This window comes from Sus scrofa, chromosome 8 (assembly GCF_054392235.1).
Source record: "Sus scrofa isolate SSC_HxYL_T2T_F1_AM1 chromosome 8, Sscrofa_HxYL_maternal_Yorkshire_Landrace_v2.0, whole genome shotgun sequence".
NCBI classification, from domain to species: domain Eukaryota; kingdom Metazoa; phylum Chordata; class Mammalia; order Artiodactyla; family Suidae; genus Sus; species Sus scrofa.
In genome coordinates this window covers 84,930,119-84,948,759 of record NC_139390.1, presented here as the reverse complement: position 1 = coordinate 84,948,759, position 18,641 = coordinate 84,930,119, and the positions used below count along the sequence as shown (strand labels likewise).

The window sequence follows — 18,641 nt, the reverse complement described above, 5'->3', positions numbered from 1 at the left end:
GTGAATGACTATCAACAGCTGGTTACCTGGCCAATATCAGAGGCAAGATTCAGAGCCAATTCTAACTAAACCCTACAATAATTTAGGTTATGTAGATTGATAGAAAGTGTTGGTGTGCTAACCTTGTAAGGCCACTGAAATCTTTCATGGACAGTGAAGATGAAATGCCCTTTTGAAAAAATGTCATTTAAGTTTTTATCCCTACCTATATAATGTGTGTGGATATCACTTGAACAGAAGGTTTCACAAATGGGGGAAAGGGGTGAATATTTTGTCTTGGGAAAACCAAAAAGATATTTGGCAAAAATAGCTTAAAAAAAAAAAAGTGAACACAAAAGATAAGCATTGCCACCAAAGTTTATTGCTTTACTTTCTTCTTAATTTTTATATTTCTACATCTATATTCGTGAACCCAAATGAGTCTTTAGTTCTCTGTGTTGCTAAAGCTTTTTAAAGAAGCCACTGAATCCCACTCTGTGCACTTCGGCCACCTGCCTTTCTCCCCCATCCCAAGGGTAAGAAAATAAACAAATAGCCTCTGTCATTTAAGCAACATTGCCACTGTTAGTGGGAGCAGCAACTATTTTGCGTCAGTCGTAGCAGCTCTTTTATCTAAATGACAAGTATAACGAACAGCCTGATCAGCATTTTTACTCAACCTTAGCTTTTAGAGTACTTCGTGATGTGCTATATATACATGGCTGAAATGGTTTGGCACTTATCTTCAGACACTCCACATTTTATTTAATATTGTCAAGAAAAAAATTTCACTGGCACATTACTATGGCTTTTAGAGTTAACAAATAAGCACTTTTGTTTTCAAGTACCAGAGCAGTTTTTAATCCCTTGAAAACACTTTCTTCCAAGTGGCATTAAACATATACCCACTACACTATTTCAATTTAACAAACATATCTTGGGAAAAAGAAAGTATTCTATTTTACTTATTGTACTTATGCAGAATCTAAATCATTCCAAAGGCTCACATTGGTAGATTTAGTACTAAAGCCTTCACAGTTCTATGTTCTTCAGCTGTGGTTCATAATTAAGTATTTTTCACTATAGGTATCAATCTTTTTGAGACAAGCACATGACTGAAAATAATCTGATAATCCAGTGCTAGTGTTTAGCTAAATGCCTGTAAGAACCCCCAAAAAATCTTAACAATCCAAGGCCACTTTAAAAAAAGCTGTTTTAAAGTAATTATGAAAATGAGAAAATGATAAACAACCAACAGGCTCAATCCTGATATAGGAAAATCTATTCATTTTCAGATAGAGTCATCTATCCACTTAATGAAACAAGACCATTAAAAATCAGGAGTTCTGGTCCAAAATGGTGACAAAGGGGGCTCCTGAACTCACCTCTTCCCACAGGTAAACAAAAAGTTGCCACACATGGAACAATTCCCTCTGAAAGAAATCCAAAATCTAGCTGAGCAATTCCTACACATTGGGCAAATGAGAAAAAAAAACCCACAGTATAACGGGTAAGAAAGGGAGTGACAATCTCACCATAGGCCTTACCCATGACACAGTGACACACCATCTAGAGGAACTCACAACTCACAGATTCTCCCTAAGGAGTGAGTTTTAGACCCAACATCTAGCACCTCAAAATTTAAGAATTCCACTTGTTAGGCCCCCAAAACACTGCCTCTGAAAGCCAACAAAGCCTGAATTCACGAGATCCACAGGGGAAATAGGCCCCACCCCACAGACCTCATCTCAACTTTGTTACATTTGCAAAGACCTGATTTGAAATAAGGTCACATCCACAGGTGCCAGGGGTTAGGATTTCAACGTATATTTTTGGGAGACAATTCAACTCCTAACTGTACCCAAAAGCAAATGCTGAAAATACATCTAGCAAAAACTGAGAGAAATGAAAAACAAAAAAGATATAGACTAATCTAAATTATAGTTGGAGACTTCAATACCCCTCTCTCAGTAATCACTTGAATAACTAGATATAAAATTAGTAAGGATATAGAAGATATTAACAACACTATCAACCAACTTAACCTGGCTGACATGTATAGAATACTTTATGTAATAAAAGTATGTATTCTTTTCAGGTCCACATAGAGCATTAACCAATACAGACCATGTTCTGAGTCATCAAACAATTTCAGCTCATTCAAAAGAACTGAAGTCGTACAAAGTATGTTCTCCAATCATAATGGAATTCAACTAGAAATCAACAAGGGAAAGATACCTGACAAATCCTTAAATCTGTGGGAAGGAGACAAAACTCTTCTAAATGATCTATGGGTCAAGGGGTTCCCGTTATGGCGCAGAGGTTAACGAATCTGACTAGGAACCATGAGGTTGCAAGTTTGATCCCTGGCCTTGCTCAGTGGGTTAAGGATCCGGCATTGCCGTGAGCTGTGGTGTAGGTCAAAGACATGGCTCGGATCCCATGTTGCTGTGGCTCTGGCGTAGGCCAGTGGCTACAGCTCCGATTAGACCCCTAGCCTGGGAATCTCCATATGTTGCAGGAGTGGCCCTAGAAAAGGCAAAAAGACAAAAAAAAAAAAAAAAAAAAAAAAAGAAAGAAAAGAAAAAAAGATCTATGGGTCAATGAGAAAGTCAGAGAAAATCAGAAAAATTTGTACCATTAAACACTTATTAAGAAAAAGAGGTCTGATAGCAATAGTTTAAAGCTTCCTCCTTAAGATACTAAACAAGAGGAAAAATTAAATCCAAATTATGTATAAAGAAATATAGCAAAGGAAGCAAAGAGTATTCAAACTGAAAACAGAAAAAACAAAAAACAATGAAAATTAGGATGCCTATAGCTACTGTCATACTTAGTGATGAAAGATTATGTGCCCTTCCCCTGAGACCAAAGCAGTTGTAGTCAACATTAGATAATGCAGGAAGTATTCTTTACTTACAAAATACTTATAATGCAATAAGTATTCACTTGGGGAGGTAAAGTCCTCAGATGTCTACAAAAAGGATGCTAGTATGAATACTTGAGTCTGGGAAGGTTGTAAAATACAAGGCCAATATACAAAATTCAATTTTGCTCCCCATATGCTAGCAATAAACAAATGGAATTGGAAATTCTCCCTGTCCTCGCTCAATGGGTTCTAAGGACTTGGCATTGCCATGAGCTGTGGTGTAGGCTGCAGATGCAGCTCGGATCTGGCATTGCTGTGGCTGTGGCTGGTGGCTACAGCTCCAATTAGACCCCTAGCCCGGGAACCTCCATATGCTGCGGGTGTGGCCCTAAAAAGACAAAAAGACCAAAAAAAAAAAAAAAATCAACGATTAAAAAAACATTAAAAATTTAAGGATAAATTAACAAAATATGTACAATAACTCTATGCTAAAAGTCACAAAACATTAAAGAGAAATGAAAGAAGACCTAAACAAATATAAGATATATTTGTGGATTGGAAGATTCAAATTGCTAATGTATCATTTTTGGTAAAAGTAGCCTACCGATTAAACCTCAGCTATTCCAATCAAACCTCAGGAGAACTGACAAGCTGATTTCTCTAAGGGAAAGATAGAAAACCTAGAATTGCCAAAATAATTTTGAAAAAGAAGACATACTTGGATTCACGTGACCTGACTTTATGACTTACTATAAAGCTACAGTAAACAAGACAGTGTGGCATCGATAGATATGCTGATTGACTGAACTGCATAAAGTCTAGAAATAGACCTACACGTAAACAGTCAATTTAACTCCAACAAAGGTTCCCAGACAATTCATGAGAAAAGGTAGTCTTTTCAACCAATGATGTTGGAAGAACTGAACTTCCATTTGTAAAATAAATAATAAACCTCAATTGTTACCTTGCAACTATGATAATATTATAGCTAAAACTCAGCAGCATCTGAGCATAATAATAATTATGACTAACATAATTTGTTTTTAGAAAAGTCAAATCATTGTTAGGAGCATGCAGGCAACTAAATCAATCAACAGCTTTTAACTTTTCCAGTAGGACAGTCTCTGAAATATATACATGTATAAGTGAATTCATGGGCCTCTTGCAATAAACCCATAGTTTCCTTCAGGTGACTGGAGTCTATAGGTTGAGAACAGCTACCACATCTTTTTTTTTCCTTTGGCTGCACCTAAGGCATGTGGAAGTTCCCAGGCCAGGGACTGAACCCACACCACAGCAGTGACCTGAGCCGCTGCAGTGACAATGCTGGATACCCAACCTGTTGTTATACCACAGAGGAACCCCGATATCTTTATCTTGCTTCCCACCAGTAAGATTACTGCCATTAGTTTTCTAAACTCTGTACTTATCTCCATCCTCTTTCCTTCCTTTTTTTTTAATACTATACATTTCTAAGCCTCTATGTAATATGTCATATTTTTTTCTTTGTACTTTACTCAAATATTTTTCATTCTGAAAAATGATTTAAATTTTTGTATTTTGATCATAAAGTAAGCTGTATGATAAACCTGTAATATTGGTGAAACAGCAAACAAATCAGGTCCTAGAAGAGAATCCCGGAAAGATGGCTTAAGGAGGATGACACCCTAAGTTTATAAAGGCTGCTCAACCATGGAGTTACAAATGATTCCAACCGTTCTGAATGCTATGAATGTCTTCTCATCACTTTGTCAATATTTCAGAAAGGTACCACTTAGGTTTTCAAATAATTTTCTGGTTGACATTATGAATGATGAACTCATATTTTCTAGGAGTTACCTGGTAGCTTAGTGGTTAAAGTGTTGTCACTACTGTGGCTGGGGTTACTGCTGTGGCTCAGGTTAGATCCCTGAGCCAGGAATTTCTGCATGCTGCAGGTGCAGCCAAAAAAACAAAAACAAAAACAAACAAAAAAACTCCTTTTCTGAAAGTGAGACAGTCTAAAATTAAGTCACATAGAAATAAAACGTTTCATGGTCAAAGAGAAATGTGTCATAGTCGCAAAGAAATAAAAAGATTCTCATATAAATGGTTCATGAATAACATGCATTTGATCATAAAATTCTTTAAAGGGACGATTACTTTCACTTTGTTTCTGGCACAGTCCTCAGAACAATGTCCAGCAAATGTTTAATAATCAATTATTTGAATAAATACAATGTTTCAATATAAACGGGGTACTATAAATAGGTGTTTATGTTGAATAAATGTGCTTATTCTAATAAATGGATTTGCAGAATAAAGACTTGGACAGGAACATAAACATGTGGCTAAAAGATAAGTTACTACGTGATCCATTATAAAAAGCATACTACTACATAGTCACATCAAGTTAAGTTTTGAGTATCACAGGGAAATATAAGAATGAGAAGTTGACACAAATATATAAAGAAAGCTACAAATATTTTTAAAATGTCATCCTACTATATTTACTCTTAAAAAAAAATTCCAGGCTGAAATCAGATGTATAATACCAGTACTTATTCAACTTAAAATTTTTTTCTAGGCATTTTGAAAACAATTTTTATGTAAATTTATGGTAACTATATGTTCCTTACTCTGAGTCTACCTCAGTTACTACACCCAGTACTAAACAAAGCAAATAGGAAGTACTATGGAATAACACTGGTAATGTGACATAAAGAAAACAATTCATTTATAAATAATAATAAATGATCACTCCACACTACAGTAACTTAGGATGATTTGAGAATAAATACTTAACTTAGAGAAGGATTCCTGGACTGGCAGTGTGTTGCTGGTACATGTCAAGATTATTCATCACCCTGACAGTAATAGTAACCGCAGTCCATTTCAGTTAGTTCAGTTTATCATTTTCTGACTAATGTTAAAAAACAATGTCATTGAAGGCTGCTTAAACTAAGTGTAGGCTTAACCTCTGTTAAAGTCATATAAAAAGTTCTACTAGAAGGTAACTTCCAGTAAAAAAAAAAAATTCTGCTACACAGAGTGCTAAAAAATGCAAAATTGAAAAAGCAGTCACACACAACCAACAGGTTGTTTTCTTAATTTAAAAACAAAACTTTAGAAATCTTTTAAATTCATAAGAATATATCTATTCCCACATATATATATGTATGTATATGGTAGGATGACATATATATATATATGTATATATTCATATTTTGCCATTTTGCCAAATTTAATTTTAAATTGTGCAGAAAGAGGTGCATAGCCTTATTTTAAATAAAATATATCACAATGAACATGTAATAATTTAGAGTTTAAAAAGGGCAGTGTACCCATGAAAAACTTTCTTCAGTATTATACAAATACTATATCAAAAGCAGTTTGCTATAAAGGACGGTCCAAATCAAGCACTTTGCTTAAAGGTCCCTTCGGTTAAATGGAGGCAGACTGGCTATTTAAATGCAAACATTTCCTACTCTGGTTCTTCAATTTCATCTTTCCAGGCTATTGCCCCCTCCTTTCTGATGTTCCTTTTAGAAAACATCGGCACTTACATTCTACTTTCTACAGCAGCACTTTCTTTTTCGACTAATGCAATAATTTTTCTCTGTGAGGTATTGATTCTGATTTTGTTTTTAAGCCTTTTTCTTCTTAAATTGTCTTTGTGTCTTCTGGTTTCTTTTCTTTTTCTCTTTGATTCAATCTTGTTTGTCCTTCACGTTGAAGACTGTCTCTAAATGTTTGCTAACACTTGGTACCTTCTTTGCCAAGAATGAGGCGTGAAAGTGCTGCCTGAACCACGCTGAGCATAAGCGGCAATGTGAACAGGCAGACTTCACTGAGGGGACATCAGGTAGGCTCCAAGGATTATCCCTAAAGGTCAGAATTTTTTAAGGGTTGTCTCCTGAGCCAGTCAATATGTCCAAAGAGTAACACAACTTTCTGTCTTACAGGTTGGGGCTGGTACCCGCCTGGCTGTCAGAGTTCTGATAGCATGACAGCAAAGGGGTCTGGGGGCCTTCACCACTCAGTACTTAAAGCTTTCCATTAATCCTCCTGTTTTCCACTCCATACCTTCCTCCCTTCCTCTGCTGTTCTTGTTGTTCTTAAAGGAGAAACTTCTCTGGTATAGTTTCTCCAAAAAGTAAACACCTAACCTGTTGCCAAGACAAAGGTAAATAGTTGGATTTGGACAGAAGTGGCTACAAAATGCAAATAGCTGATTTAAAATTTTCTTTCTGGTTATATCTAAAGTCTACTAGTTCACTGACAGGGACAGATCTGAGATCAAATCCTAGCCTAAACATCTGGAAAAGGTATGACCTTGGAGAGTTCCTTAACCTCACTACATCTTAGTTTTCTTATGTGTAAAGAGAATAACATATTCTTTCAGTGTGGTTGAAGGGATTAGAGAAAGCGCACATATAAAATGTTTGTTAAAGGCACCTTTTAGGGCTTCCCTCGCAATCCTACAAAAAGATTCTAAACGTTCCCAGTATCATTCTTCTGCTGATTGAGCTGTAAACTCCTCAGGGCCAGGGAATGCAATTTATACCCAAATCTCTAAAATCAATATGGCATATAACAGCATCCATATTTGATGCCAAGATTAAAATAATTTTAATATATTTTGTCCACCAGTAAAAAAAAAGCCAAGGGTGGGGTAATTTTTAACTTCTTTCTCTGCATTTATATTTATTAAAATGATTTAAGATCTATTATTTACCATTGTAATACCATACGGTTGTTGCTGTTTAAGTTTGAATTCCTGTGGTTTGACTGAAGCCCAATAAATAGAAAAGGAAAGTTAAAGTTATAACACCTATCATTTTAAAATAATGTTGCCCCCACCCGCCGAAAAAAAAAAAAAAAAGAGTGTTCTTTTCTCTCTGTGACATCTAGATGGTATATTGATTCCTGGTATATCTGTTACAGAGCTTACTAAAAGGACTGGCATTCGTCAGAAACAGCACTTAAAACTTAAAGAGATAAAGAAGTGCTGTCTGATCAACAACAGTTAAATGTCGGTAGTCAATTCCAGGTCAAGACAAATGCTGTATATTAAATGCGTGTGTTAGGAGAAGTATCTCACATATAAAAATACACAACCAAATAGTAGGAGATTAAAAGGAAACAGAGAGGAAGAAAAAAAAAATCGCCTAATTTTTTTTGCTTTAAACACAGAACAAGAAAGGGAGAAAAAACAGTAAATAGCAAGACAGACAATAGCAACTCATCAACAAGTAAATAAATTCAGGAGAGCCTTATTCAGTTCTTTAGTTATCTCAGAATTTACTCTGTAGAAACATTTTGATCCAGACGAGTGCAATGAAAGTTGCTGGTTCAACAGTGTGGATGGTACAGCAGAGGTTACAAAGAAACAAACAAAAACCTGTGATTTGATGGGGCCTGGACCAAAATTTAAAATTCAGTTTGACACTGCAAGGTCATTTTCCCCTAAGGTTAACTTTTCCTGATTCCTAACAAAATCGCCACTCACATTGCACTTGCTCTCTCAAGCTGAAAAATGCATGATTTTTCTTTTCCTTCTACCTTGAACTCTTTCAGTAATTACTTCATTTTAAGAACGTGAGCTCCAATAATTATAAAATATTTGATTATACTTTGGCCAGTCTTGTTTCTCCTCCCAACCTTCAGTGAATTTTTTAGTAGAAGATTTTATTCTTTCTAATCTCCAGAAACTGAGAGTCCTGGGCACATTCTCTGACTCAATGAACAATCAAAAGTGAGAAAAACAAATGAATACTCAATTATTCTCTAAATTTAGACAAACATTCATTTTTTTCATAAAACAGGCTTAGTCAAGAAAGATCAGGGCATAACTTGGGACAAACATACCAGCAGGAGGCAATTTGGACAAGCCTTCCTTTTTCAAGCAATGGAATGCTGGTTGCATTTTACCATGCATTTCAGCATGAGAGGTGAAAAGCCACTTGAGAAATTAACATTAAAACAGACTCAGCAATTGATGCCAAGCACAGATTGCAGTATAGCATATTGTAATGTTTCCCAGCTTTCTGGGCCAAACTCATAGTAAGAAATATGTCGCTTTAAATCATAACCCCCATGCACGCGCACATACATACACACACACACACACACACACACACACACACACACACACACACACCCCCCTTAAGCAGAAGATTCGTACGTGATATACACTATTTTCTTTTTTTTTTTGTCTTTTGTTGTTTGTTGTTGTTGCTATTTCTTGGGCCGCTCCCGCGGCATATGGAGGTTCCCAGGCCAGGGGTTGAATCGGAGCTGCAGCCACCGGCCTACGCCAGAGCCACAGCAACGCGGGATCCGAGCCGCGTCTGCAACCTACACCACAGCTCACGGCAATGCCGGATCGTTAACCCACTGAGCAAGGGCAGGGACTGAACCCGCAACCTCATGGTTCCTAGTCAGATTCGTTAACCACTGCGCCACGATGGGAACTCCCACTATTTTCTTTTTAATGTAATGCTATACTATTCTGTTCATTTTTTTAAAAAGCTACTTGGGAACTGCATAGTATTTAAATTCTGGTTCTATCCACTCGCTGTGTGACTTTGTACAACTTGCTTAACCTCACTGTGCCTCAATTTCTGCCCCTGTAAAGGACCATAATAATGTTACCTACCTTATAAGGTCTTTGTGAGTGTTAAAAGAGATAACACATGTAATATACTTAAATAAGAGCCTCGCATATAGTAAGTCCTCAATAAACATTAGCTAACAGGAATAAAATGGGATGTTCCCACCTTCTCTGAAATTTATAGCTGAGTTTTCCCTGCAAGTTTTCATTTGGAAATGAATGGTTATCAACTGTTATTTCAATCTAAGAACATACCTTTTTTTTGGAATAAGAATCCAGGCATATATATTAAATATTCCAAAATCACTATATTGATAAATTAGAAATGATTTTTACCTGATTATCTTGATTTTCCTCTCCTAGAAAATTGGCTTACACACTCAATCTTCTTCTAAGGAAAAAAGATAAATCACAAAGCACAAAATAAAATCTTCCTAATCCACAAAGGAAGCCCTGGCGCTGAAACGCTCAGCCATCACAATTTGTTTTTATGGTATGACATTTTGTAAATATATTCCTGTTCTAATCATAACTTCTTACAAAGAAAAGACAAAAAGAAAATGCTGATTTTTATCTCTTCCAAGGAGGCTGTCAAAATATAAAAATCAATATGTACTTGTAAAATATGGATTAATGTCATTCCAAAGTCTATGCATGGTTAGATCTGTCTTCTTATCAGCCAGAATTTAAGGCTAGTGATGAAACAATGTGGAAAGTGGAGGGGAAAAACAAAATCAACTTCAAAACTGATCTCTGCTTTTTTCAGCTTTAAAAGGATAAATTAAACTGTTAGGTTAAATGAGGAGTTTCTGAATATGAGAAAATATTAAATTTTCATTGGATTTTCAGACTAAAATAGATTTGATCTTCTCAGCAGACTGATAATATAGTATGGTAATTATTATCAGGAAATGTAGGTAAAACTGTATACCTACAAGAAGATATTTTTTACAAAGAGAATGACCAGAAAAATAACATAGAAGAACAGGTGTTGATCACATTAATTGAATTTCAGAAAGAGAATTCCCTGTGCACATGGAAGATATTACCAAAGAAAATTGTAGCTTTGTATCAAAGCTACTGAAACTCTTCCGAAAACCAGCTTTGGGGAAATTAAATGGATATAAATATGCATAAATAATTCAATAGATTTTAAAGCTACTCAGGCTCTATTATCTACTTAAGGATGAGAATGAGATCGGTTTATATTTTAAATTAAGCTTTTACATAATGTTTTCTTCGGTTTCGCAAGTTCATTTAAACAAATAGTAATGTTTGCTAAACGTTTGCTAGGGGACAAATCTCAATATAATTCTATTATAATCATTTTTCATACAGAGACAGCTCATTTTATGTATGTGATGCGTTCCTGAAAATATCAGTGTATACGGATATTTGAAAACAGAATCACGCTGTAAACATTATGGCACACTTTAAGTACCAACAGGAATGGAATACTTCATAAAGTAAACAGTTTTACACATGCCAATTACAATTTTGAGATATATGATATGCCTGATTATTTTACTTAAAATAATGTAGTTAATTCCAAACTCACTTTTTTTCATCAATCTTTAATGAAAGCAATTAGTACTAGTAGAATTCCACTTTCATGAACTTGGATGGCTTGTGTCATTTGAACCACTGCTGCTTTATAGGAAAGAAGACATTAGTTGCAAGTTTTGTTGGGGAGTGTGAGCGCTTCTTCCCAGCTCTGCTATTTACACCACTGTTGGCTATTTAATTGTGTGCCTTTCAGATCTTATTGAAAGTGCTCTTTATTCCTTCCTCAGCCCAAAATACAATTTTTTCAAAATATCTCATGATATAAAAATGGATACTACTACAATTAAAGGCACTAAATCACAAAAATGGTATTTTTTAGATTGGACATATATGGATAGAGAATAAGGAAAACAATTCTTTGGCTTTGGTTTTAAAACACACTCCCCCCTTTTACTTTTAATCAAACAAAATAAAAAAGGCAAAATTACTACTAGTTGTCTGTAGGGCATAAAAATAACCTTATTTATCACATACAGAAGATAAGTTATAAAGACATTAGTTAAAATGGATTTTACACACTCGACACAAGTATTTGGTAAGTTCCCTAGATACAGCTGCAACATAAGAAATAAAGTTCAATTTTAATAAAGGATTCTGTTTAGCTGGCAAATAACAATAGAATTTTGCTTAATATTATCTCATCGGATTCTCATAATGAAAAAATAACAGGGCTCACTTTAAAACAATTGTTTCAGAAGCTTTCTTCTGGTCATGTGAGATTTTTAGGAGGACAGAGAACAAACATGAAGGTCAGAGAAGGGAGGTAGCTGGCGAGGAAGTGATAGAAGGAGGTAACAGGGTCACAGGAACTCTTGTTCAGGTACAATGCTGGCAGAAGAGAAAAATATAGCCTTGGCAGAAAAATCCAAATCGTCTCCCATTTATCATCATTAGTAACCGTTCCAGCAAGATGAGAACATGCACCCTGTCCACAGCCCATCTAACTACCCACTGCATTGTAAAGATCCTCCAGAAAGTCCTCAAAAGCACGAAAAATCTTCATAAGCTATGTGCTTATTTAAAAAGAAGTCCAAACTGAAGGACTCAGCTTAAAAAAAGAAAAAAGAAAAAAAGGCAATTCTTTTAGATCTCTAGAAAGGTTATTTGTTTAAATGTAATTTATTTTGTGAATCAAATTTTATGTTTTAACAAGTAAAAGAAAAATGAGGTTTTACTTTTATGTCCATGAAATGCAAATAATGGAAAAGGAACAGGATCTAACAGTCTGAGAATTAAAGAGCTGTCCAGTTTTTACCATTGACCTGCGGCATGGCTCACTACACAAGTCAAACTAATACAGTCCTCATTCGTTAGACTAGAGACTCTAATTCTATAGATTCCAGTGAACTACTACAGGGTCTTAGAACAAATATGATACCTAAGTGTAAGTAAGGCTTTCCTTTTTCTTTTTTTTTTTAAAAAACAAAATCCAAAAAAACTATTTATTATTCCTCATAGTGGATGGGTTGTCTGGGAAATTCTGATGATGGGGCCCACATCTGGCTGCCTTTGGCTGTGCGTGCTCACATGTTTGTGGGGAGCTGAGGGCGGGCTCCCATGGGCTCGCCTTGCTCACACAGCTCAGCTATCCTCCACGCGTCAGGCTTGGCCCTCTAGCTAGTTAACCAGGGCATGCTTGGGGCATGATCTCAAGGTGATCAAAGGGAAGCAAAAGCAGAAACATGACCGTACTTTTTCAAAGCTCTATTTTGTGCCTAGTTTGCTAATTATCTTTCCCCCTTCTCACTGGCCACTTTTTTGTTTTGTTTGTTTTTATGGCCACACCTGCAGCATATGGAAGTTCCTGGAGCAGTAACTGAATCCAAGCCACAGCTGTGGCAACTATGGATCCTTTAACCAACTGGGCCGGGATAGGGATCGAACCCACACCTCTGTAGCAACCCAGTTTTTTTTTCTTTAACTGTGGAAAAATATATATAACGTTTACCTTTTTAACCACTTTTAAGTATACATTTCTGTGGCATTATGTGCAGTTTGTTGGACAAACCAGAACTTGCTTCATCTTGCAAAACTGAGACTCTATATCCATTAAGTAAGTCTCCATTCCTTCAGCTCTGAACCACCCAGTCCCTGGCAACCTTTATTCTACTTTCTGTCTATGAATTTGACCACCCTAAATACTTCATAAGAGTGCAATTACACAGTGTTTGTTCTTTTATGAATAGCTTTTCATTTAGCATAATGTCTTCAAGGTTCAACCACACCACAGCATTGTCAGGGGTTCCTCTTCAAGGCCAAACAGTATTCCACATAGAGTTCTCTGTATATTCTAGGTATTAATCCTTTATCAGATACGTCATCTGCAAATAAGTCTTTCTTTTGAAACTGAAAACTCTCTTTTAAAAGTAAAAAAGGAGGTAATACAAACTTGTACAATTTCTCAGTTCTAAGCACTATGCCAGGCACCAGAAATACAGAGATCAACAAGACTAAATCTCTCTAAGCAATGATTTCCCTTAATAGGAACAGAGAAGAAAATGTAAAATTATAATAAATGATGTGGTATATTACAATAGAAGTATGCCGAGAGTATCCTGGAAGTATAAAATTTTAGATGCAGTGTATTTTAATAGAAATGTACAGAGAGTACCATGGAAGTATAAAATTTTAGATGAAGGGAAGAGCAGCAGCAAAGGCCCAAGAGGTGAAAGAGAACAGGAAGCATTATCGGATCAGATGACTGGAGTAGAGATGTGGGCAGAGACAGAAGAGGTGGTCACCAAAGGGGCAATGGCCAGTGCCTAAACACCACTGTTGGTCATGATGAAAATGTCACCTTTGTGTTGACATCACTGATGACGACAGCAGTTGGGCTGTGTGAAGAAGAAGCAGATGGCATCCTGTGGCTACAGGTTAAGAGTTACTACAGAACATTCCTGGTGTTAACCAAGCCAGGGCAAGGGGGGGCACCCTGGGATAAGTAAAGAAGGGAACACTCTCCCTCTGACATCAAAAAAGGGGAAATCCTTAGATTCCATGTGGAGGACAGTGGTACTTGCCATGTGGGGGCCTGCAGAAAGTAGGCAGTGATCCTCAGACTGAGACTGTAAATCACTTCTGCTGTGACCGGGTACTCAGTAGAGCTCTATTTAAATACTTCACTATGGCTTAAATGGATTTGGAAGAGCTAAGGCAAAGGACTATGCATGTTTTCAGAAGTAGTCGGCAATAAGAGCAAGAAGTCTAATGTCTGAGAACTTCAGGGTGACTTAGGGAGCAACGACGGCTCAGGATACAGGCAGGGAAAAAGCTACAAATAAAGTCCAAGTTAGATCTGTGGAACGTATGAACGCTCTTCAGGTATTGCTAAATTCCTAAGGAAAGAGCCTCAGGAAAAAGACTGGACCTCCTACCCCTCTGAACAGATGAGAGCATGAACTCAGTACTCTCTGCACATTAAAGGAAATATGATTCTAAATTTAAACTGGAAGAATAAGTTTCAATTCATGATATATTTCTTAAATTTTTTCCTAAGTCTTTCTTTTTTTTTTTTTTTTTTTTGGTCTTTTTGCCATTTCTTGGGCAGCTCCCTCGGCATGTGGAGGTTCCCAGGCTAGGGGTCCAATCGGAGCTGTAGCCACCAGCCTATGCCAGAGCCACAGCAACGCGGGATCTGAGCCATGTCTGCAACCTACACCACAGCTCATGGCAACGCCGGATGGTTGTTAACCCACTGAGCAAGGGCAGGGACCGAACCCCAACCTCATGGTTCCTAGTCGGATTCGTTAACCACTGCGCCACGACGGGAACTCCCCTAGGTCTTTCTAAAAGGGCCTAGAAATAATGACAAATCTGGTAGCAATAACTACACTCTGGTTCTCAGGTACTATTTCCCTTTAAAAGGACTCCCACTAGGATTCCTTAATTAAATAAGTGATTCTAAAACGGGGCCAGAAAATATGAGGGTTAAGACTAGAGCATCTTGTTACATCCAAGAGCATGGAATTTTTCAAAGACTACTAAGATAGTAACAAAATGACTCAGGGCAGCTTGAAGAAGCTCCCCATGGTCAAAGCAGGAACAAGTGATCATCAATAAAAATAATAACTGCAGTGGATTGAAACATCAAAAACACCTAAGCCTGTGAGTTCATAAAATACATATATATCACTAGTTAAGTTTCCATGGGAAGGTGGCAGGAACCAATACACTCTTTTATAAACTGGTATATAAAAAGAATTAAGTATGTATTGTGTCTCTGCAATGTTATATACCATTGGAAAACGCAATAGTAGACGAAAGGAAGTATCTCAGAGAATGATTCCCAAGAAAAAAAATGAAATAAAAGTGACAGAATTTAAATATCATGATTTTGCAATACCTAACTAAACTAATGAATCCAGGCATTAACTATCAATGGCTGCTAATATGACAAAGGGAAAAAAAATTAGATATTATGTTTCCTTTGACAGAAGAAGGCAAAAACTTCCTACAAAGCAGTCTTACCAAAAATATCTAATCTGAATTCTATGAGACTCTGGAACCCACTACCAATTCATACGAAATATGGAAGGCAGAGGAACCTGTTAGACTATAGAACAGAGATGCAATAAGCAAATCCACTCTGTGAGAAAATATATAAGACAATGTGTTTCTTCAACCAGAAAATTAGGGAAAAAAAGTAAAAGATGGAAGAGAAACCTACAGAATAAAAAGAGACTTAAGAGATGTCTCAGTCACAATGGCAATGTGTGGTTTCCTGTTTCGATTTTTTTTTTTTTTTTTTTTGTCTTTTTGCCATTTCTTGGGCTGCTCCTGCGGCATATGGAGGTTCCCAGGCTAGGGGTCCAATCGGAGCTGCAGCCGCCGGCCTACACCACAGCCATGGCAACGAGGGATCCGAGCTCCGAGCCATGTCTGCAACCTACACCACAGCTCACGGCAACGCCGGATCGTTAACCCACTGAGCAAGGACAGGGATTGAACCCGCAAGCTCATAGTTCCTAATCAGATTCATTAACGACTGCGCCATGACGGGAACTCCTCCTGTTTCGATCTTGATGGGAATAAACAAACTAAATAGAATTATAAAAGTTGTAATTCAATTGGAAATGTGATAATACCTATTTGCTACTGGATGATATTAAGAAATTACTGTTTATGTTTTAAGTTTGCTAATGGTTTTATGATTATACCTTAAAAAGTTCTGGCTCAGCAGATTAAGAACCCAACTAGTATCCATGAGCATGTGGGTTCAATCCCTGTCCTCGATCAGTGGGTTAAGGATTCGGCATTGCCGTGAGCTGCGGTGAAGGTCACAGACATGGCTAGGATCTGGCATTGCTGTGGCTGTGGTGTAGGCCAGCAGCTGTAGCTCCAATTTGACCCCTAGCCTGGAATTTCCATGTGCCATGGGTGTGGTGCTAAAAAGCAGCAGAAAAAAATTTTTTTTTTCAGTTTTAAATGTCAGAATAATGAAAAAAATTAAACATACTAAAGGTATATTTAGACCATTTTTTAAAACTGATGTGAAAATTAAGATAACTAAAAATGATTCTTACATGCAAAATAATATTTCAGATGATTACTAAGAAATTACCTTGGACAAATCTCTGAAGTTACTTGGCAAAGTAAGATCCAGTTCTTCTGATTCATAATTAGTAATCACCCAGGGAAACACTGGATACTGATTTAAGTCATTGTAACTCCGTCCTGGGAGAGGGGAAAAAAGTCATTCTTAATTTAGACTAATAAAATGAAATGATAAACATTCAGAAATATACCTTACTAAAAATAACAATTTTTGAGTGCCAGTCATTGTTCCCAGTGCTATCCATTCATTACCTCACTGAATTCTCACAATAACCCTCCAAAGTTATTATCACCCCCATCTTATATATAAAAAGAATTTGAGGAGTTCCCATTGTGGTGCAACAGAAACAAATCTGATTAAGAACCACGAGGTTGCAGGTTCGATCCCTGGCCTAGCTCAGCGGGTTAAGGATACAGCATTGCTGTGAGCTGTGGTGTAGGTTGCAGACAGGGCTTGGATCTGGCATTGCTGTGGCTCTGGCATAGGCTGGCAGCTACAGCTTCGATTAGACTCCTATCCTGGGAACCTCCACATGCCGTGGGTGTGGGCCTAAAAAGACAAAAGACAAAAAAAAAAAAAAAAAAATTAGAAGAAGAACTTTAGGCACAAATGTTTGGGTAATGTGCCCCGAATCATGCAACTAGTTATAGTCCTAATATATTCAATCCTAGATACTCTCTGCTCACATTAATGTTCTTGGAGTTCCCGTTGTGGCGCAGTGGTTAACGAATCCGACTAGGAACCATGAGGTTGGGGGTTTGATCCCTGCCCTTGCTCAGTGGGTTAATGATCCGGCGTTGCCCTTGAGCTGTGGCGTAGGTCAAAGACGTGGCTCGGATCCCGAGCTGCTGTGGCTCTGGCGTAGGCCGACAGCTACAGGTCCGATTCGACCCCTAGCCTGGGAACCTCCATATGCCGCGGGAGCGGCCCAAGAAATGGCAAAAAGACAAAACAAACAAACAAACAAAATATCTCACATTAATGTTCTTATAAATTATTCAACTATTTATTAGTTTGAAGTCTACACAAAATAAAATATTCTTTGCTAAGCATTTACTAAACACTTTGTAATCTCATAGTTTTTCAAAACCATTAATCACCAATTAACCAACCAATTAGTCAACAAAGTTCAACTGACTTAACCCCTAAAGGCATTCATTGGTCATCTGTAAAACGATGAGGTTGTGAGTTCCAGTCATGGCTCAATGGTAATGAACCCGACTAGCATCCATGAGGATGAGGGTTCCATCCCTGACCTCACTCAGTGGGTTAAGGATCCAGCCTTGCCGTGAGCTGTGGTGTAGGTCACAGACGCAGCTCGGATGTGGCTGTTGCTGTGGCTGTGATGTAGGCCGGCAGCTATAGCTCTTATTTGAACCTCTTGCATGGGAACTTCATATGCTGTGGGTGTGGCCCTAAAAAGCAAAAATCAGATGACATAGTTCTAAATAACTCTGAGATTTGAGCTTTCAAATTCTGCGCTCTCAATATAATGCACAGCATCGTCAATGCTGCCTACCCCACTCCTAGACACCTTCACAAACTCTTCCACACTTCTTCTGTACTAGTGACATTCAATGACCCAAAGGATGATGTAGCCCAGCTACGTAGAAACACTGGTTTTTCTGGATGTCATCACTTTAGGGAGTCAGCACAGTGGATGATATCATTGTTTCTGAAGTCACAAAAAGGTGGCGTTTGCCTCCACCATTTTACTAGTCTATAACCTATTTTTAGTTAGATTTAATGTGAACAGACTTTTATGGCTAAAATACAAGGGAGACAAGCATATTAACACTGTTTGAATTCCTTTCTTATAGTGCATTCCCCATCCTTTTCCCTTTCTCAAATATATACGGATGTATTATCAATATACAGCTGAATTATTACAGTAGTTCTCCATATAGACTCTCGGTAAGCCACCCATATTTGATGTTTTAAACATTTTATTTCAGTCCATTCATCATGGGCTTGGGCCCTATGAGAGTATCACAGTTCTTCTTTGACCTGGAAACAGCCTTACAAAACATGAAGAACTAAAATAGTTTTAATTCAGAGGTAATTATGTCACTACATAT

The 18,641-nt window shown here is 37.2% G+C and overlaps 1 protein-coding gene across 5 annotated transcripts in view; it reads right to left on the bottom strand.

Moving 5' to 3' along the window:
- Window positions 1-18,641, bottom strand: part of LRBA (LPS responsive beige-like anchor protein) — a 712,651-nt gene that overhangs the window by 185,072 nt on the left and 508,938 nt on the right. For 4 of the 5 annotated variants that reach the window (XM_021100637.2, XM_021100639.2, XM_021100636.2 and 1 more), the window contains exon 44: window positions 16,570-16,682. In XM_021100637.2, the coding sequence (XP_020956296.1) occupies window positions 16,570-16,682 (113 nt within the window). Of the gene's footprint in view, window positions 1-14,507; window positions 15,906-16,289; window positions 16,683-18,641 lie in introns of those variants that run through there. The other variant, XR_014812812.1, reaches the window with a different exon arrangement.